The 18,186-nt window shown below is 36.2% G+C and overlaps 1 protein-coding gene across 1 annotated transcript in view; it reads left to right on the top strand.

The window, feature by feature from the left end:
• Positions 1 to 18,186, top strand: part of LOC136036106 (dual 3',5'-cyclic-AMP and -GMP phosphodiesterase 11-like) — a 231,066-nt gene that overhangs the window by 173,775 nt on the left and 39,105 nt on the right. The window contains exons 9-10 of the mRNA XM_065718110.1: positions 2,017 to 2,127; positions 14,483 to 14,580. Of these exons, the coding sequence (XP_065574182.1) occupies positions 2,017 to 2,127; positions 14,483 to 14,580 (209 nt within the window). The remainder of the gene's footprint in view (positions 1 to 2,016; positions 2,128 to 14,482; positions 14,581 to 18,186) is intronic.

Genomic DNA, 18,186 nt, shown 5'->3' with positions numbered 1-18,186 from the left:
TCGTCTCCTTCTCAATACCTCGCTCTCTTCGCTAAAGTATGTTTATGTAATTTCAACTATTTATTCTACGACCTTTGTGATTCAGGGGTCATTCTTAAAGAATTGGGACAAAATTCAAGCTTTAGTGTAAAGAGCGAGGTATTGACGAGGGGGCGAACCCCCTCATATACGTAATAAAAATATACAAATATAGAAGTTCGCTATGTAAGTTAATTCGTAAGTTATGTATATTTATTGCTAATAAAAACGTTCGTAGAAAAAGAAAAAGTTCTAGTTGCCTTTTCAAGTAACCAAAAATTAAAGGGCAGCTAGGCCTCCTTCCCCACCCCTTTTTTTTTATCAAAATCGTCTGATCAGAACTATGAGAAAGCCATTTAGCCAAAAAAAAACAAAAAAACTAATATGCCTATTTCGTTTTAATTATTCATGTGCGGAGAGCCAAAATCAAAACATGTATTAATTCAAAAACATTCGGAAATTAAATAAAAAAACAAAACAAGTTTTTTCAGCTGAAAGTAAGGAGTGACATTATAACTTAAAACGAACAGAAATTATTCCGTATATGAAAGGGGCTGTTCCCTCCTCGACGCCTCGATCTTTACGCTAAAGTTTTATATTGTTGAAAAAAGTAGAGTTGTGAGAAAAAGTCACACTTTATCATAACGAGCGAGGCTTTGAGGAGGGGACAACCCCTTTCGTATACGGAATAATTTCTGTTCGTTTTAAGTTTTAATGTCGCTCCTTACTTTCAGTTGAATTATTTTTTTTTTTTATATATAATCATATAAGGGACAAAACCATGATTGAAAAAAACTCAAGCAGGAAATAATTTGATATATTGGTTTTTGCCTTAATTACGTAGCTTATTAAAGGGGCCCAGAGGAGGAACATACTGTTCTTGTAAACCTCCATTTCAGGATTTGGACCATAATTATTACAATTATATCGTTTTATGCTTTCAAACTGTTTTACTTGGGAAGTGACACTAAAAGTGTTTTTTGGTGCTATATCACTCTTATGAATGGTAGAATTGATAAACATCACGCAGATAGGAGCAATACCTTTCAAATAAGTCATTAAAAATTACTCTAAAAGTTCTGGTAGCCCACTAGCCCCAGCTTTTCTACTTAAGACATAGCACCAAAAGCTCCATTTTTAGTGCCATTTGGAACTTGCTGATGGAGGGATTTATATGAAGGACATAGATATAAGCAATATCTTTTATATGAGCTATAAAAAATCGGTCTACGATGTTCCGGTAGCCTGCTAGCGCCACTCTTTGAGAAATGGCACAAAAAGAGCCATTTTAGTGCTTTTTGGCACTTGCAGATGGCGGAATTTATAAAAAGCACGTAGATATGTGAAATAGCTTTTGAATTAGTTATTAAGCATCTCTGTATGAAGTTCTGGTAGCCCGCTAGGCCCGCTAAAAAAAAAAAAAAAAAAAAAAAAAAAAAAAAAAAAAAAAAAAAAAAAAAAAAAAAAAAAAAAAAAAAAAAAAAAAAAAAAAAAAAAAAAAAAAAAGGAAGACAGATCAGTGCTACCGAATTAAAAAAAGGGATTTCCCTTGCTGTTCAAGGAGGGGGACTGTAATTTCCCTGTATAAGTTTTTCGACCATACTGATTCCAATAGGAAACTTTTCATTTTGATCTGACGCCGTTTTCGAGGACTTTTTTTCGAAATCACCATAAATTTAAACATCAGATGGCAATTTTTTTCACTTGGTAGTTTTTCTCTAAACCGCGTTTTTTAACTTTTGGTTACTATGGGCTGTGGTTCGATCTTTACTGGGATACAGCTACCGCTGCAACCATGATATACTCTTCGCATATAAATGATTCTAAGTATCTCTAAATAATTCCATGTTTAGCACAAAAGACCCAATTTCAAGCATTCATAGAAATGCTATTTTAATATCCGGTATTTAGAGATCCAGCTTTAAGGAATCGTGTGAACATTTAGTTATATGTGGCTTATGTTTGTGAGTCAGTTGACGCTATGATACTTTATTCTAGGTTTTGCTAGACTTGGCGAAAATGATATTTGAAGAGCAAAGTACACTGGAACATACAGTCTATAGGATCTTATCTCATACTTATTCCCTAATAAAATGTGAGAGATGTCAGGTAATTCCTTTCCTTTCTAATCCATCCTTTCGTAATCTGATTCTTTTCTTTCTAATTCCTTCGTAATACTCAGGACAATTCTTAATATTTATCGTTATTCGTAGTAACGAACTGTAAGTAGATGCGGCTAGTGCCAATGGAAACGATGAGAATGATACCGACATACAGTGTATAGGACCTATCAAGTCTATAGGATCTTGTCTCATACTTATTCCCTAATCAAATGTGATAGATCTCTGGTAATTCCTTTCGGATTCTATAATAGTTTTATTACTACGCTAAAAGCTAGTATGCTTGCTAACATGCATCAGCGAAATATTCATTCGGGGGAAAACAAAGATTTTGTTGTAATATCACTAGCAATAACAGTTATTTTATTTTATTAAGAATCTGGATATAGACAATGTTCATTCAAAACATAATAATTATTTTCAGCAGTGAAATCAGTATGCTGGTGGGAGGAGGGGTCCATTCCCGACTCTTTTCCCAAATTACTTTTTTGTGATTTTTCCTATAATTTTCTACAACCTTTTGTGTGTTTTGTTTGTGTTTTTTCTTTCTTTTCAGAAATAAATCCCCCCTCTCCTCCTATTTTTTTTTCTACGTGCATGCCTGAACGGTATCAAAATGTTTAGGTATATGCGGGACTTTTTGAAAAGCCTGCTTGTATACAAATGTTAAGCTTCGTGGCTTTTTTTAGAATCACACGTGATATTTTGCGGTAACATATGGTTAAATTTGCTTGCTGCCGCATTACAAACAAGAATACTATTCTTTTTTTAATATTTATTATCCAGTTTATTAGTTTTTTCTGTCTTTTAAATTATCTTAACAATGTACCGGAAACATCTGTTGTGTTTTATAATCGTGTATTTGAAAAATTAGCCGTTGCGTATTATATTTCCAGTAAAGTCAAGAGAAATCAGGGTTCAACACTGCCCACATCATTTTACATAGGGAATTCGGAAAGCAAAGAATAGGGCAACTTATAAAGTCCCCTTGAGTTTTTCTTTTCCTTAACACCTCCATTCCTGCGTCTTAAAATTAAAACACATTTTGTATTTGCCCACAGGGGGGTAGATTGGAAGCGGAACCCTCTCATGGTTGGTCTGAATGAAGTCCTTCCTCGATATTCGTGCGACGATCCCCCCTCGCGGATATTCGGGAAATTGTAACCTAAATGTGTACTTTTTGACCCAATCCTTCCACAGAAAAATGCCTTATTGAATAATTACTACATTCTCCGGGAAATATCTATGAGACGAAGAATCGGAAAATATTTTCTTACTTCTCAATGGTAGCTGCCACGCTCAATCAGCTATTTCAAACTCTATGACATCCAAATTTCAGTTTTGCATCTTCTAATTTTTTTGGCTTAAATTTGTGGTTTAATAATAAAGTAGTGTACAGTTTTTGCTTCAAATTTTCTTACTGAATAAAATATTCCGAACAACTAAAGTTGTCACTTGTACAGTAAAGGTGCAATCATGGACGGCAATCATGTTAACAATGTCTGTTAGAATGACTCGAGTCCTCATGTTGAGGACATTACTAGTTAAATATTCGTGATACGAATATGCGGCCAGTGTTGTTTTTTCATTCCCAGCAAAGGGACTTTGTTGTATCCTTACGTAAAACAATTCATGTTGTTTTATTTATTCATTTCCTATGCAAATTGTTTAGTTATTTTGCTTTAAAAGCGTTGAGATCCGCTCTGTGCAAATGGACGTCTTTTACCCAGTTCTTGTGCAAACTTGGAATGTTCTAGTGTAGCTTATTTGTAAGATAACGGAAGAAATAAAAAAAATCCAACTTTTGCAGGAGAGTCAAAAAATAAATCACTTATAGCTTATTATTTTCGAGGCTATAACACAGGCTATAAATAAAATCTCTCATTTTTACTATGAACCTGTTGAAAATGAGATTTTCTATTGTAATTACTTATACAGAAATTTTCATTAAGGTTACTTCTCAAGGTTGGCTTTTTCTTTTGTAGTATATATATTTTTTTCCACTTTGTGTGCATTCGAGTTATGTCCACCAGATTCCTTGTGATCAAGAATGTCATAAAAGAAACCTAACTAAAATATAGTGTTTTTTTGTTCATTGAGGTGACTTACGCTTATGACCCCTGTCGAGTAGCTAATTCTGTATACAGCTTGGCAAATACGTTCACCCATCTGCGCTGTTTAGCTACTAAGAGCTCCATCAGTTGTGGTTTTTTACGCGTTTCAAAACCATGTTAAGATTGAATTTCTCCTAAACATAAGACTTACCCCTTGGTCAATATCGACGACAATATACGGGATCAGAGTTGTAGATCCTTTTGGCTGCAATCATCGGTATCACGTCGAGGAGGCGTTCAAGTCAACTAAGAGTTTGTTGGGCAGTCTGAGTGAGAATGCCACTTGGACAGTATGGATGAACAGCCTTTCGTTTGTGTTAATAAAATCATGTTGGTGAAGCCCCTAAATTGATAGGAAAACTTTAATCTGCTGGAAAAACATTTTGACATGAATATGGTAACTGAAGGAATTAGCTCTCTCTACCGCACAGAGCAAGAAGCGGCCGACATATGCGCTACAAATATGCTTGTCAACATGTCGAGGTATCTGAAGTGTTCTTCAGACGGTTCATGCAGCCAACATTTTGAGGTATTGGTAAGAGATTGTTTCGTTGGAGGGGTAGGGTAAGGCTTCGGGCCAAATTGGGAGGATAATATCGACTTAGATGTGAAAGAGTGGTACTAATCCTTCCAAAGACGGGTTAGATTTTTGTGATTTGGTTGTATATTTATTCGTGAATGTAGTAATTGTTGGAAAATAGAGACATAAAATCGACAAAATTAGTGTTACTAAATGGACACTGCAGCTACTCTTGGATGCAGAATAAGGCTAATAAGTCACAATGAGATAAAGTATTTAGGTGTAATCGACCTGTTTAGGTTCACAACTGCCATAACTTCTCTGGCAAGGCAGTGTTCACAATGCGGTTTGTGATTTAATGGTTTTTTTTTCGCAGTAAGTCATTTGTTTATCTCATTAGCAGCAATTAGTAGTGTATTTATAGATTATTTAACCAATTATTTTTTTTTCACTGAATTATCAAGCTATGGAAGAAACAGTGGAATATTGTGGTAGCAGATGGTTATTTCTACCAGTGTTCGTTGGTTTGCAACAATTTCGAAATGCTTTCGCAACTATTTTCATCATCTGCATTATAACTTACAAATTTTTTGTCTTTCATAAAAATTGTATGATCATTCTGACAGTAACAGCTTATATATTTCAAAATTAGTATGTGATCAATTTAGTCCAGTTCACTTTTCCCATTTAATTTTACAAAAGCTCAGCGCTGTTAAAGGATATGGCCTTGCTATACAAAAATCCCATACAAAAAATATTGATATAAAAAAAGGAATTGAAATTGTGTTAGAACTAATTCAAGTTTGAAAAATTGTATATAGGACTTGTTTTACTTTAGTATTGTGTATATCTGGCGCAACTTTGATTCTGGCTTATCCTTGTTTCGTCGGATACCGTAAAAAAATTTTAGATAACGTACACAGCTTGTAGAATTAAAAAAAAATGATCGAAAATTTTAAGTACAGGACATTAAAAGAAATGATCATATAGGGTCGAATATTTGTCTCAATAAGTTTTTGAAAGAAAAAAATTAAAGAAAGATGCTTTCTTGCGCTTTTATGAGGTATGATCAAATAACAGAATATATTGTTGAATGGTTCAATTAATTTCAAGTTTTAGTATTAAATTTGATCATTTTTTTTTTACAATTTAAAATTTTAACAACCCAATAGAGCTGTAGCCTTGTGTTTAGTGTTTTGATGGGCTAACTTTAAGATTTATGTATTTATATGGATATTTCAACAGGAATACTCTACAAAATTTTCAATCCCTTCATGAACTGTGATGTAAATCCACCTGACTTTGTTTCTGCTTATTGTTCGCAGCTCCTGCCAAAAACGGTCATACTTATTGTAGCAAGTTGATCTTAGAACTTCCTTTTGGAAGTTTACCCAGCTCCAGTTCAAGCTTCAGTCACCTAACTCAGATAGCCCACCTATCGAAATTTCCTTTCTTTTTGGACGTTATCTATGTTAGTACGAGAGCTTACGTTTTTCTGTGTCAGACGTCCAACTAATGTTACCCATAGCAAAACATAGAATTCATTTCTCTTGAAAATTTATGTGAGTAGTATTCTCTCAATAATTTTAAAGAGAGTCATAGGGGAGGGGTACAATTGGTGCTACTAGCCCCTCGAGATGTTATTACGCACACTTGGGTCTTGTGCAATACTATAGCGCATGTGTAACGGTTTGCATCTGCACGTTACGTAATAGGGTTTGTTTACTTTTGCTTGTTACATAATAGAGTGTTTTTTCTTTGAGTTTTCATAAAACCTACGAGGGCCTGGGCTTCTTTACTTTGGGATATCTTTGGATGCTATGTATAAGGGAATGTTTTCTTTAGTTGTTACACAATAGAGAGTGTTTTATGTTACACAATAGAGATAGTGTTTTTATGTTACACATAGAGAGTGTGATACACAACAGAGAGTGTTCTTTGATTACATAAAAAACCTGTGAGGGCCAAGGAAAAACCTTCAGGCCCCCGCCAAATCATGATTACTTTGGTTGTTACATAAAAGAGTTTGGTTGTTACGTAATAGTGTTTTTCTTTAATTACTTAAAAAACCTACGAGGGTTAGGGCAAAACCTTCAGGGCACGCTAGCGGGAGACCATCAAGACGCCAGGCACTTTTGAGCGATTCCACCGGGCCCCTAACAATCTTTTTCATCGGTAGGTTGCTAGCAACCATTTCAACCGGGGACCCTAGCAACCAATTACAACGGGGTCTCTAGCATCCAATTCCAACGTGGGCCCTAACCTAACTAGGGGGCTATAATCTGACCAAGTAACCTTTTCTGTCGGGGGCCCTAGCAGTCAATTCAAGTGGAGAACCCTAGTTTCCAATTCCAAGGGGGGCCTAGCAGTCAATTCCAACGGGGGGTCTAGCAGTCAATTCCAGCGGGGCCATAGCAACCAATGCCACGAACCCCTAGCAAGCCTTTCCATCGGGGCCCTAGCATCCAATTCTTGGAAACCTAGCAGTCAATTCCACGGGAGGGAAGCCCTAGTATCCAATCCCACTAGTGATGTTGCATCCAATTTCACCGAACCCCATTGCAACTAATTCCAACGGGGCCCTAGCATCCAACTCCAACAGGGGCCCTAGCAGTCATATCCAACAGGGGCCCTAGCAGTCAATTCCAACAGGGGCCCTAGCAGTCAATTCCGACAGAGGCCCTTGCAACCAATTCCAACGGGGGCCATAGCATCCAATTCCATCGGGGCCCCTAACAAACAATTTTACCAACAAGATGTTTTAAGTCGTTTTAAGACATTTCAAGACGTTATTCAAGGCGTTCATTACGAAATTTTACTTCAAGACATTTGAAGACGTTTCAAGACGCTGTTTAAGACATTTTTCCTTGAGGCTTTTTTCAACGTTTCAAGACATTTCAAGACGTTTTTTTCTAAGACGTTTTTCAGCACTTCTTCTATTGTTATGTAATATGGGAATATTTACTTATTTTAAGGATGACGCAATCTCGCGTGACTTGTTTCTTCAATGCCCATAGGGGATCCCCGCTTGTAACTAAGGATGGCGAACATGTGAAATGCTGCGAAATGACGGTACATACATGGAGTGTTACGTAATGACGATGGACACGTGGGTTGTTAAATGATACTTTGAGATTTCATTTTCTTTCTAGACGTTTTTCTCAGGGAAATTTTTGTCCACAGTAAGATTCGAAAGGTGTTTCCCCTCAGTGGATTTGAGCTTTATATAGCTGGACTATGAAAGCCTTTCTAATATTATTATTTGGCTACTGCTTTCTACGTTATAATCTATTCCATGCAAGAAGAATCCTTGTCCCACTTACTAGAATGGTGAAATGGAAGGTGTGTTTTCTTACGGTTGCAATAATTGACTTGCGAGGGGAAAATCGATAACTAGAAATTGCTTACATTTGAAGTGTACCTGCTTGTCATGTAATGCTTTAGAGGGATTTTCAGGTAATATTGGGGGTTGTTCTTACCGCAAATTTTAAGTAATAGTCTTTTATTCTCTTGGACTTTGAATGTGCTATCACAGATGAAATAAAAGCGTCAAAAACGTTATAAAATCATAAATCACAGAAAAATTAGTAAAACTAGACAAACGGATAAACAAAATGTGAAAAAACTGAGAAAGGATAAGATATAAGAAAAAATAAACCATGAAATAACGAAAGGCGAGATCCCTAGGAACCAATTCCAGAGGGAGGGCTGTTATTAGAGGTACATTTAAGCCATTTTTAGATATAATTCTGAGAAGCTTTAATGAAAATACCCCGTTTCTTTGAGCCAAGATTATGGTTATTCACGCCACCGTGACAATATGTGGCTTGCCCACCCTAGCGAGCAATTCCAGAGGGAGATATTTTTTATTAGAGGTAAATTTAAGTCATATTAAAACATATTTCTGAGAGGCCGTAATGAAAATCCATCGTTTCTATTGCTCTATTAGATTTACCTGTAAGATAAAAGAGGCATATTTTTTTCATTCGGTTATTTCTGAGAGGTTTTAATGAAAATGTCACGTTTCTTTGAGCCAAGACGATGATTATTCACGCCATATTGACAATATGTGTCTGGCCCACCCTAGCAAGCAAATCCAGGGAGGGAGAGTTGTTAGTAGAGGTAAATTTAAGTCGTTTAAGAGATATATCTGAGAGTTTGTAATGAAAACGCCTCGTTTCTTTGAGCCAAAACTATGCATATTCACGCCACAGTGACAATATGTGGCTGGCTCACCCTAGTAGACAATTCCAGGGAGGGAGGGTTTTTATGAGAGGTAAATTTAAGTCGTATTAAGAGATATTTCTGAGAGATTTTAATGTAAATTCCTCGTTTCTTTCAGCCAAGACTAGGAATTTCCGGTTGACTAGCGCACATTTGAATAATATTTATCTTTGTATTTCTCGTAATCTCGTAAGAGGTAAATTTAATCCACATTAAGGGATATTCCTGAGAGCTTTAAATGAAAATGCATCGTTTCTATTGCTCAGTTAGACGTACCTGTAAGGAAGAAGAACATTAACTGTGATGTAAACCCACCTGAGTTTGTTTCTGCTTATTGTTCGCAGCTCCTGCCAGAAAACGGTCATACTTATTTTAGCAAGTTGATCTTATAACTTCCTTTTGGAACTTTAATCATCTCCAGCTCAAGCTTCAGTCTCCTAACTCAGATAGCCTACCTACCGAAATTTCCTTTCTTTTTGGACGTTGTCCATGTTAGTATAAAAGCCTACTTTTTTCTGTGTCACACGCCCAACTGATGTTATCCCTAGCAAAACGTAGGATTTATTTTTCTTGAAAGTTTATGTGAGTAGTATCCCCGCAATAATTTTACAGAGAGACTTTGGGGTGTACAATTTTTGCTACTAGCCCCCAAAGACGTTATTTCGCACACTTGGGTCTTACGTTATGCATATTCACGCCACCGTGACAATATATGGCTGGCCTACCCTAGCAAGCAATTCCAGGGAGGGAAGGTTGTTATTAGAGGTAAATTTAAGTCGTATTAAGAGATATTTCAAAGAGCTTTTAATGGAAACGCCTCGTTTCTATGAGCCATGACTTTGCATTCCGGATTGACTAGGCACATTTGAATAATATTTATCTTCGAATTTCGCGTAATCTCATTAGAGGTAAATTAAACCGCATCAAGAGATATTTCTGAGAGATTTTAATGAAAATGTATGAATAAGATTTTAAAATGAAAAGATTTAATGAAAATTTAATGAAAGACATCTTAATGAAAATACATTGCGTGTATTACTCTAGTAGACGCACCTGCAAGAAAAAGAGACACATTTTTACATCGGTTATTTCTGAGAGGTTTTAATGAAAATGCCACCTTTCTTTAAGTCAGGACTATGCGTATTCACGTCTTCGTGACAATATATTGCTGGCCCATTCTAATTTCCAATTCCAGGGGGATGTAGGCAGAGGTAAATTCAAGCCATAGTAAAAGGTATTTCTAAAAGATCTTAATGAAAATGCCTCGTTTCTTTGATTGGGTATCGGATTTCAGCCCACTCCCCTCTCCGAAAAAATTCTTTTAACATCTCACACCATAACTGATCTGTACTACATGTTAGTCCAATGAAATCGCGTCACCGTGGCAAACTGTGGATGACACACGGCACTCTCTGGCACTTTCATCATTCCAAAGGTATTTTTGTATATTTTCACAAAAATAACTGTATAAGCTTAAATGACATTTTTTTTTTATTTGAACAGCGGAAACTTGCCATTTTGTTGTTAGATTTAAATTTTCCATGACAGTTCCCAGTCTATGGCTATCCATGGCTAGGTTTTGGCAAACTCTGGCGTGCATCTTCACATGTAAAGCATTTTCAGACACTTTCCTCCAAAAATAACCGTTTACACTAGAAACGATCATTAACTTAAAGTAAAATCCCCAATCGCGTTTCTGCTGATGGCTCCTAGCAATTGACGTCAGTTTAGCACACAATGGCTTGCATATGACATCCTCTGGCTTTTATTATCTCATGAAAAGTATTGTCAGTCATTTTCCTGCCAAAATAACCGTTTACACTAGAATTGATCACTTAAACTCAAAGGAAAATTCTCAATAGCGTTTCTTTTGATGACTTCTAGCAATTGACGCAAACGTGGCACACATTGGCTAGCATTGGCCACCCTCTGACATGCTGTTCGTAAAACTTAATGTGTGTACATTTTTTCTTCTTGAATAATGATGCCTATTGGTTTTTGGTCGTGAAAATAGTTGCACGCTGATTCTTAGTTTGTTAAACATAATGTATGCCGATTTTTTCTAAGCAAACATTCCCATATTACATAACAATCTAAGAAATCTTGGAAAACATCTTTTAGAAAAATACATCTTGAAATTTCTTGAAACGTCTCGAAGGAAAATGTCATAAAAACGTCTTGAAACATCTTGAAATTTCTTGAAAAATGTCTTGGAGAAAAATGTCTTAAGAAACGTCTTGAACAACGCCTTGAAAAATATCTTGTTGGTTGAATTGGTTGCTAGTGGCCCCTGTGGAATTGGATACTAGGGCACTTGTTGGAAATGGTTGGTAGGGCCTCCGTTGGAATTGGTTGCTAGGGTCCTGTGTTGTAAATGTATATAGTGCTATGGGTCCTATGCCCTCCCCATTGGAATTGACTGCTTGGGTCCCCTTTTGGAATTGGATGCTAGGGCTCCTTCGGAATTGGTTACTATGGAGTTCGGTGAAATTGGATGCAAGGGCGTCGGTGGAATTCGATGCTAGGCCCCCGGTGAAAAGGCTTTTTAGGGGTGCATTGGAATTGGTTGCTATGGCTTCACTGGAATTGACTGCTGACCCACCGTTAGAATTGACTGATAGGTCCCCCAGTGGAATGGGATGCTAGTTCCCCCCATATGAATTGACTGTTAGGGCCCTTGATGGAAAAGGCTACTTGGTAAGGTCCCCCCCCCCCGGTTAGAATAGGACCCCCCGATGGAAAAGTTTCTAGGAGTCCCGATGGAATGAGTTGCTAAGGTCCATGTTGGAATTGGTTGCTTTGGGCCACGCTGCAATTGGCTGTTTGGGTATCCAAACAGCCAATGGTTGCTAGGGACTCCCAATGAAAAAGGTTGCTAGGGCCCCGGTGAAATTGCTCTCTAGGGCCTGGCATCTTGAAGGTCCCCCACCAGCGTGGTATGTAGGTTTTTCCTTGGCCCTCGTAGGTTTTTTAAGTAATCAAAGACAAATACTCTATTACGTAACAAACAATCTTAACTACGTAACAACCAAAGAAATCATGATTTGGTAGATCCCTGAAGGTTTTTCCTGGCCCTCATAGGTTTTTTCAAGTAACCAAAGAAAACACATTCTCTATTATGTAATAACCAAAGAAAACATTCCCTATTACATAGCAGACAAATAAATCCTGAATTAAAGAAGCCTTAGCATTTGTAGGTTTTTTAAACACTCAAAGAAAAAACACAATTATGTAACAAGCAAAAGTAAACAAACCTTATTATGTAACGTGCAGGTGTACTATACCGTTACATGTGTGCTATGTTATTGCCTAAGATCTAGGTGTCCGTAATAACGTCTTGAGGGGCTATTAGCTCCAATTGTACACCCCTGTTGCTTTTTTTAAGTTATTGAGGCTAAACTACTTGTATGGGTTAAAGTGTTATTTTTCGGCTGGATTTCGGATTACTTCTGGATTCAAAGTGGCAATCAAGAACTTCAAGTCACTTAAAAATTGTCGAAGAACATAAAGGGGAGAGTCATCAAGAAGAGAATTCAGTGAAATTTCTTGGAAAAACCTCACTTATCCAGTATATGTCTTGTCTTCTCAAATAATTGTACAATATAGTCATCACACTTGTCTCTGTGCTGGTGCATGAATGTACTTTTGCTACTCTTTACAAATCTTTAGCAGTAGCTTGATACATACCTTTTTGCAGGGGACCTTGATTGTACCTTTTTTTGCTTTTGTTTTTGTTGACTTCACTTCAGTTGAGGCTCTAACTGAGGCTCAAAGTCTGTTTGAGACCTAACCTAACCTGACCGATTGACAAATCCCTTTGTTCCGCATTTGGTTCGGTTTTCGTGGTACTTCAGAGTTTCTTTTTAAGTTTTCCTAAAATGTGTTACATCCCCAATTTACACTTGCAGAAATGGTTGAAAGTTGGAACTTCTGATACCAAACCGTTTCTGTCCTTTCTTGGGTGCCTAAAAATTTCATTTTATGAACTGTTAATCATTAATGACAGTTAAAAACTAGGAACGCGTTTTTCAATTTTAATCCTTTCCTTCGAAATCCATATCGTTCATAAAGCTTAACTCTGTCCCAGACATCCGTTTGGGTCGTGTAGAGACCATTCCCTTAGTGCTTTCACGGGTCAGCTTCCTATATGATGTCCGTATCTGCTTGTTGCTTGCTTCCGAAGCTATTACTCCATATCTTCTTAGATTTTCCAGGATTATGACCTCCGTGCACCTTTCCTTCGAAGACAGCTTTTGGCAGATACGATTTCTCCATTCAATGTATGTAACCCATCCGTTTGGGTCGTGTAGAGACCTCCAGACATCCGTTTGGGTCGTGTAGAGACCATTCCCTTAGCGCTTTCACGGGTCAGCTTCCTATATGATGTCCGTATCTGCTTGTTGCTTGCTTCCGAAGCTATTACTCCATATCTTCTTAGATTTTCCAGGATTATGACCTCCGTGCACCTTTCCTTCGAAGACAGCTTTTGGCAGATACGATTTCTCCATTCAATGTATGTAACCCAGTTTTTGTAGTCGCAGTTCGAGACTTTATGTCTTGGTTACTCCGGCTATACGGTGGACATTTTGTCTTGACGGCCGAAACTCTGCGTTCTTCCTCAACCATTAGTGTCCACGTCTTGCAGGCGTGCGTGTCAACAGAAAATGATTAACGAACTTCATACTCATATTTTCAATTGCATTGACAGGCTCTTAATTCAAAGAGGAAAAGTAGCGTCTTGAAATTTGCCTTTCTCTTGAGGAGTCTTTGTTTTGTTTCATTGGAACAACTGTTGTCTGATCAATAATAGGCTTGCTAGGTACATGATATCAGTCACATCTGTATTTCTTTGTCATTCACTACATGAAGAGAGGATAATTTTGGCTCATTTTTGGCGCGCATAACTTTTGTCTTTTTTGGGCTCTTGCGCGTTTCTGCTAGCTTGTCGAGGTCGGTGCCATGTGTTAGGATGTCGATATTCACATTGTTAATAATCAGTCCTACATTGTTGTCAAGCAGGGGTAGTGTGGCATACTGAAGCAGCTTGATCTAGCATCTATTAATTCTAGTTGATATATCAAACAGTACTTTATAAAGATAAGTGGGTATGTTGGACATCATAAAGCTTACAGGTTAGTGGTAACAGTGAAAAATGTGTTTGAAGTTCTTCGACGAATAATTGTTTATAAAAAAAACAAAAAAAAACTATATAGCGTTATATTATGCAACCAAGGCCTTATCCAGGATTTTTTTTGGGGGTCACACCAAAAAAAAATAACTTTAAAAAATGGATAAAAAAATTGTTTTCACGTATTTAGTTACGATTTTTCGAGTGGAACAAACACTTTTTTTGGAGGGGGGATGGTTCAGACCCCTCACACTCCCTGGATATAGCCTTGCATGCAACACAACTCCTTTCGAGTTACCGTAGTCGATTTCTTGTCAAAGCGGTTTTTATTATGGCTATCATTAGTATTTTTTTTAAGGTATTGCTGTTACACGAAAAATCAATGGGCACATTTACTCGTGTTTTTGATTTGGACCATAAAGATGTTGAAAGTGCTGAGTTCGAAAACCGGTTAAGGTAACAGGTCCGAATTAGCTTTTAATTTTTCCTAATTTATCTTTTGCAGCTTCTGTTTTGTTGGCTGAGACCTATTTGCATTATCTTTCTTTTGTTTTTATTTTCGTTTGTTTTCAGTTATCGCGGTCGCTACTTGCTCTGTAAAATTTTCCCTCTGTAAATTGTTAAACATAAATAAATTGTAGGCTAAATCGGTAAATCTGATAAAATCGTTCCTACTTCCTCTGTAAAAAAATGTTAGCTTTTCTGGGGGAGCGAAAATTAATTCTGGCACTATATATATATATATATATATATATATATATATATATATATATATATATATATATATATATATATATATATATATATATATATATATATATATATATATATATATATATATATATATATATATATATATATATATATATATATATATATATATATATATTTTATATATATATATATATATATATATATATATATATATATATATATATATTCACAGTTGGGACACAGGGACACAACAACAATGGTGCGTAACGACTTACGCGCGCGGGGGGGGGGGGCTTGGGGAGCCGCGAAGCGCCCCCACCAACTTTGTGATGTCCGAAAATGCTTTAGGGTTATGCTTATGGTTTAGGAGTTACGTGGGAGGATCTTTCCATGTTGGAAACTTTCATAGGGGAAGATAATTTTACTTCAAGATGGTGTCGGATTTCTCAGCATTATTAAAACAATCAGAAATTAAATAAAAAAATAAGTTTTTTCCACTGAAAGTAAGGAGCAACATTAAAGCTTAAAACGAACAGAAATTATTACCTATGTGAGGGTTTACGTATTATTGGTTTTAAGTTTTAATGTTGCTCCTTACTTTCAGTGGGAAAAACTTGTTAATATTAGTATACTACAGAAACAATTGGCTTATTTCGAATGAATATGACGAAACAGTACAAATTTTCTACTAAACTTAAAAAAAAAAAAATATTCCAAGCAAAAGTTTTTAACTGGGTGAGATAAAGGAGAAGTGTTCCCAGGAATTAGGGCCTCAGGGGGCTTAGTGCTGGGAGTAGTTTACAGTGGCAATAGCAGTAGTAGATTATTTTTAATAGATTTTGTATTTTAGAGGACTATAAATTGACACATTTTTTAGATTTCCTAGCTAAATCGTTCTAGAATCTTCACATGGAAGGTATATACGCGATGACCACGTTCCATCATTTTATTTTTGAGAATGTATTTAAGAGTACCATACTCACTTTAATTGGTTTATTTGTTTCTTCTACTAACATTTTTTCTTTGATTTTTTTTTCTCTAAAAAGGTATAGCCTATGCTTCTCTTATAGTTTTATGTTTCTGTTTTTCAAAAGATAACCAAGACTACACATATTTTCCACCATACACGTTAACAGTGACTGGGGGAGCGAGGGGTTTTGTGCGGACTCACCCCTCCCTCTCTTTCACTCATGAAGTGTTGTGATTTTTTTCCATTTACCAGTGAATTGTTAAGATTTTCAACGAGAGCAAGCTTTATAAGCCGATTGTTGATTATCAGTTGATGGGGACGTGCCTCCTGCCTGTTGAAATAAGGCAAAACCTTATACAAAATTCTTCCATTTTTAAATACCTAACTGATTTTTGCTTCTAAATCTTGATTTTGTTGAATTTTCATTCGACTTAGCCACGTTTAAATTTTCCTCAAGGCCCATTTACAACGAGACATTGAGTTTTAACTAGCACTTATTTGAGTCAGTCAGATTTTCATAAAAGATTTTATTGGCTGATACCAATCAAAGTATTAGTCATGGAGTGGATTTGAAGGATTTATTTTTCGTCTTAAGTATTTTCCTACTTTTTACTAAACTTATACAAAAAAAGCTTTCATTGTTACAGTACAATGTGTTTTTGCTGTAACTATGAAATTCTTTGAACATATTCAGTGCAAGCTCTATATTTGAAATAGGATTCATTTTTTGTATTTTTATCGTTAGGTTTCAGTGAAGACAAACCCGCACGCTTATTCATCGCTCTAAATATGTCAAAGAGAGAACGGCTTGTGAAAAAAAAAATCTGGTCTGCTCCTCCCCGCTCATCTGGACCTATTTGACCGATGTAGTTGATCTATCAAAGCTGTCTGTCAACACCTTCCCGAAATGGTTGAACAGATGCTCCAACTGGAATATTGATCTATTCAGTAAATTGCATACGACACTTTAGTCTTTTGCGGAACTTGATATGTGGCAACACCACCATTATTTGTGACATTTTCTCTTCATCATTTATAGTATTTATGTTTCTTAAAACTTTTGTTGCCCAACAATCTTGGCATCAAAAAAGCGAACCAATATTTTTCAATTTTGATTTGACTTGACGACGTATCTTTGGACATGCTGATGATGACACTCTTCTATTGACTGGACTGTTGTTTTGTTTCTGGTCGTACCCATAGCACCATGGCTCATCACTAGTACTGACCTTCATTTAAACTCTGAAGCAGTTTCAACGTGCTGTTTCAGATCGACATGCCTTTTGGTCGTCAATCAGAACGCGTGGAACAAACTTAGTGGCAACCCTTATTTTGTACCAAAATCTTCAGTTAAAATTCACAGAACCGAGCTCCAAAAGTATCCTATAAATCTGTGACATTTGATTTTTTATTTCGTTGGTAGTCTATAAGCATTGGCTCTGGAGTTTTTTCAACAGTTTCACCATGCCAAGCAGTTGATAGACGTCGAGAACGAGGTTTCAATCGAAATTATTGAACTAGAGTGGTAATCGACATTTGGTCATTTTAGAAACGAAAACCACTCGTGCATTCGAGTTTCACCCATTGCATTCTTCTTATTAGCTGTTTTTAACAATAAAACAGATTCAGCAGTATTTCTTTTGAGTAGAAAACAAAATGTTGTAGCTACACGCTATTCGCTTGAGCTTGCCTTCAGAAGAAACGAAATAAAAACACGGCAGTGTCAGAAAAACACTCACTGCTAATGGATACAACAAGCGAGGTCGACGACATAGGTGTTATTGAATTGCTAATGAGTTGCGCTGTACGTTTCTAAGAGTATAAATGCTTACTGCAAGCTCTGTATAACACAATGTCATTCTGGTTTCTTTTAAATACCCCCTCGTATATATTATATACATATAACTATCGTGAATGGATAAATGATTTGGATTTATTATTTTGTGTTTCTCAAATTTTTTGTGAGTCTGGCTATTGTTTTCATCTGATTCCAGTATACGACATATTTTATTTTACCCCAGTTGATGGACGTTATCTTTGAATATTAGAATTACTTTTAAGGGGGTATCGAGGACTTTAAATGTACTTTTTTAAGGGGTTTCTTAATGGAAAATCTCTTAGTGTTTCAGAATATTTGACAAAAGTATAACAGTTCAAAATAGGGATGAAACCTTTTAATCGACAGTGAATAGATATAAAAAATTTTAACTGGATATTTCGAACACATATACAGTGTTCATCATTAGCAGTAAAACAGTTTTACTGCTGATGATGAACACTGTATATGTGTTCGAAATATCCAGTCAAAATTTTTTATATCTATTCACTGTCGATTAAAAGGTTTCATCCCTATTTTGAACTGTTATACTTTCGTCATG

This window comes from Artemia franciscana, chromosome 15 (assembly GCF_032884065.1).
Source record: "Artemia franciscana chromosome 15, ASM3288406v1, whole genome shotgun sequence".
Classification (NCBI taxonomy): domain Eukaryota; kingdom Metazoa; phylum Arthropoda; class Branchiopoda; order Anostraca; family Artemiidae; genus Artemia; species Artemia franciscana.
The sequence above is the reverse complement of the archived record's forward strand: the minus strand, read 5'-3'. Positions and strand labels throughout refer to the sequence as shown.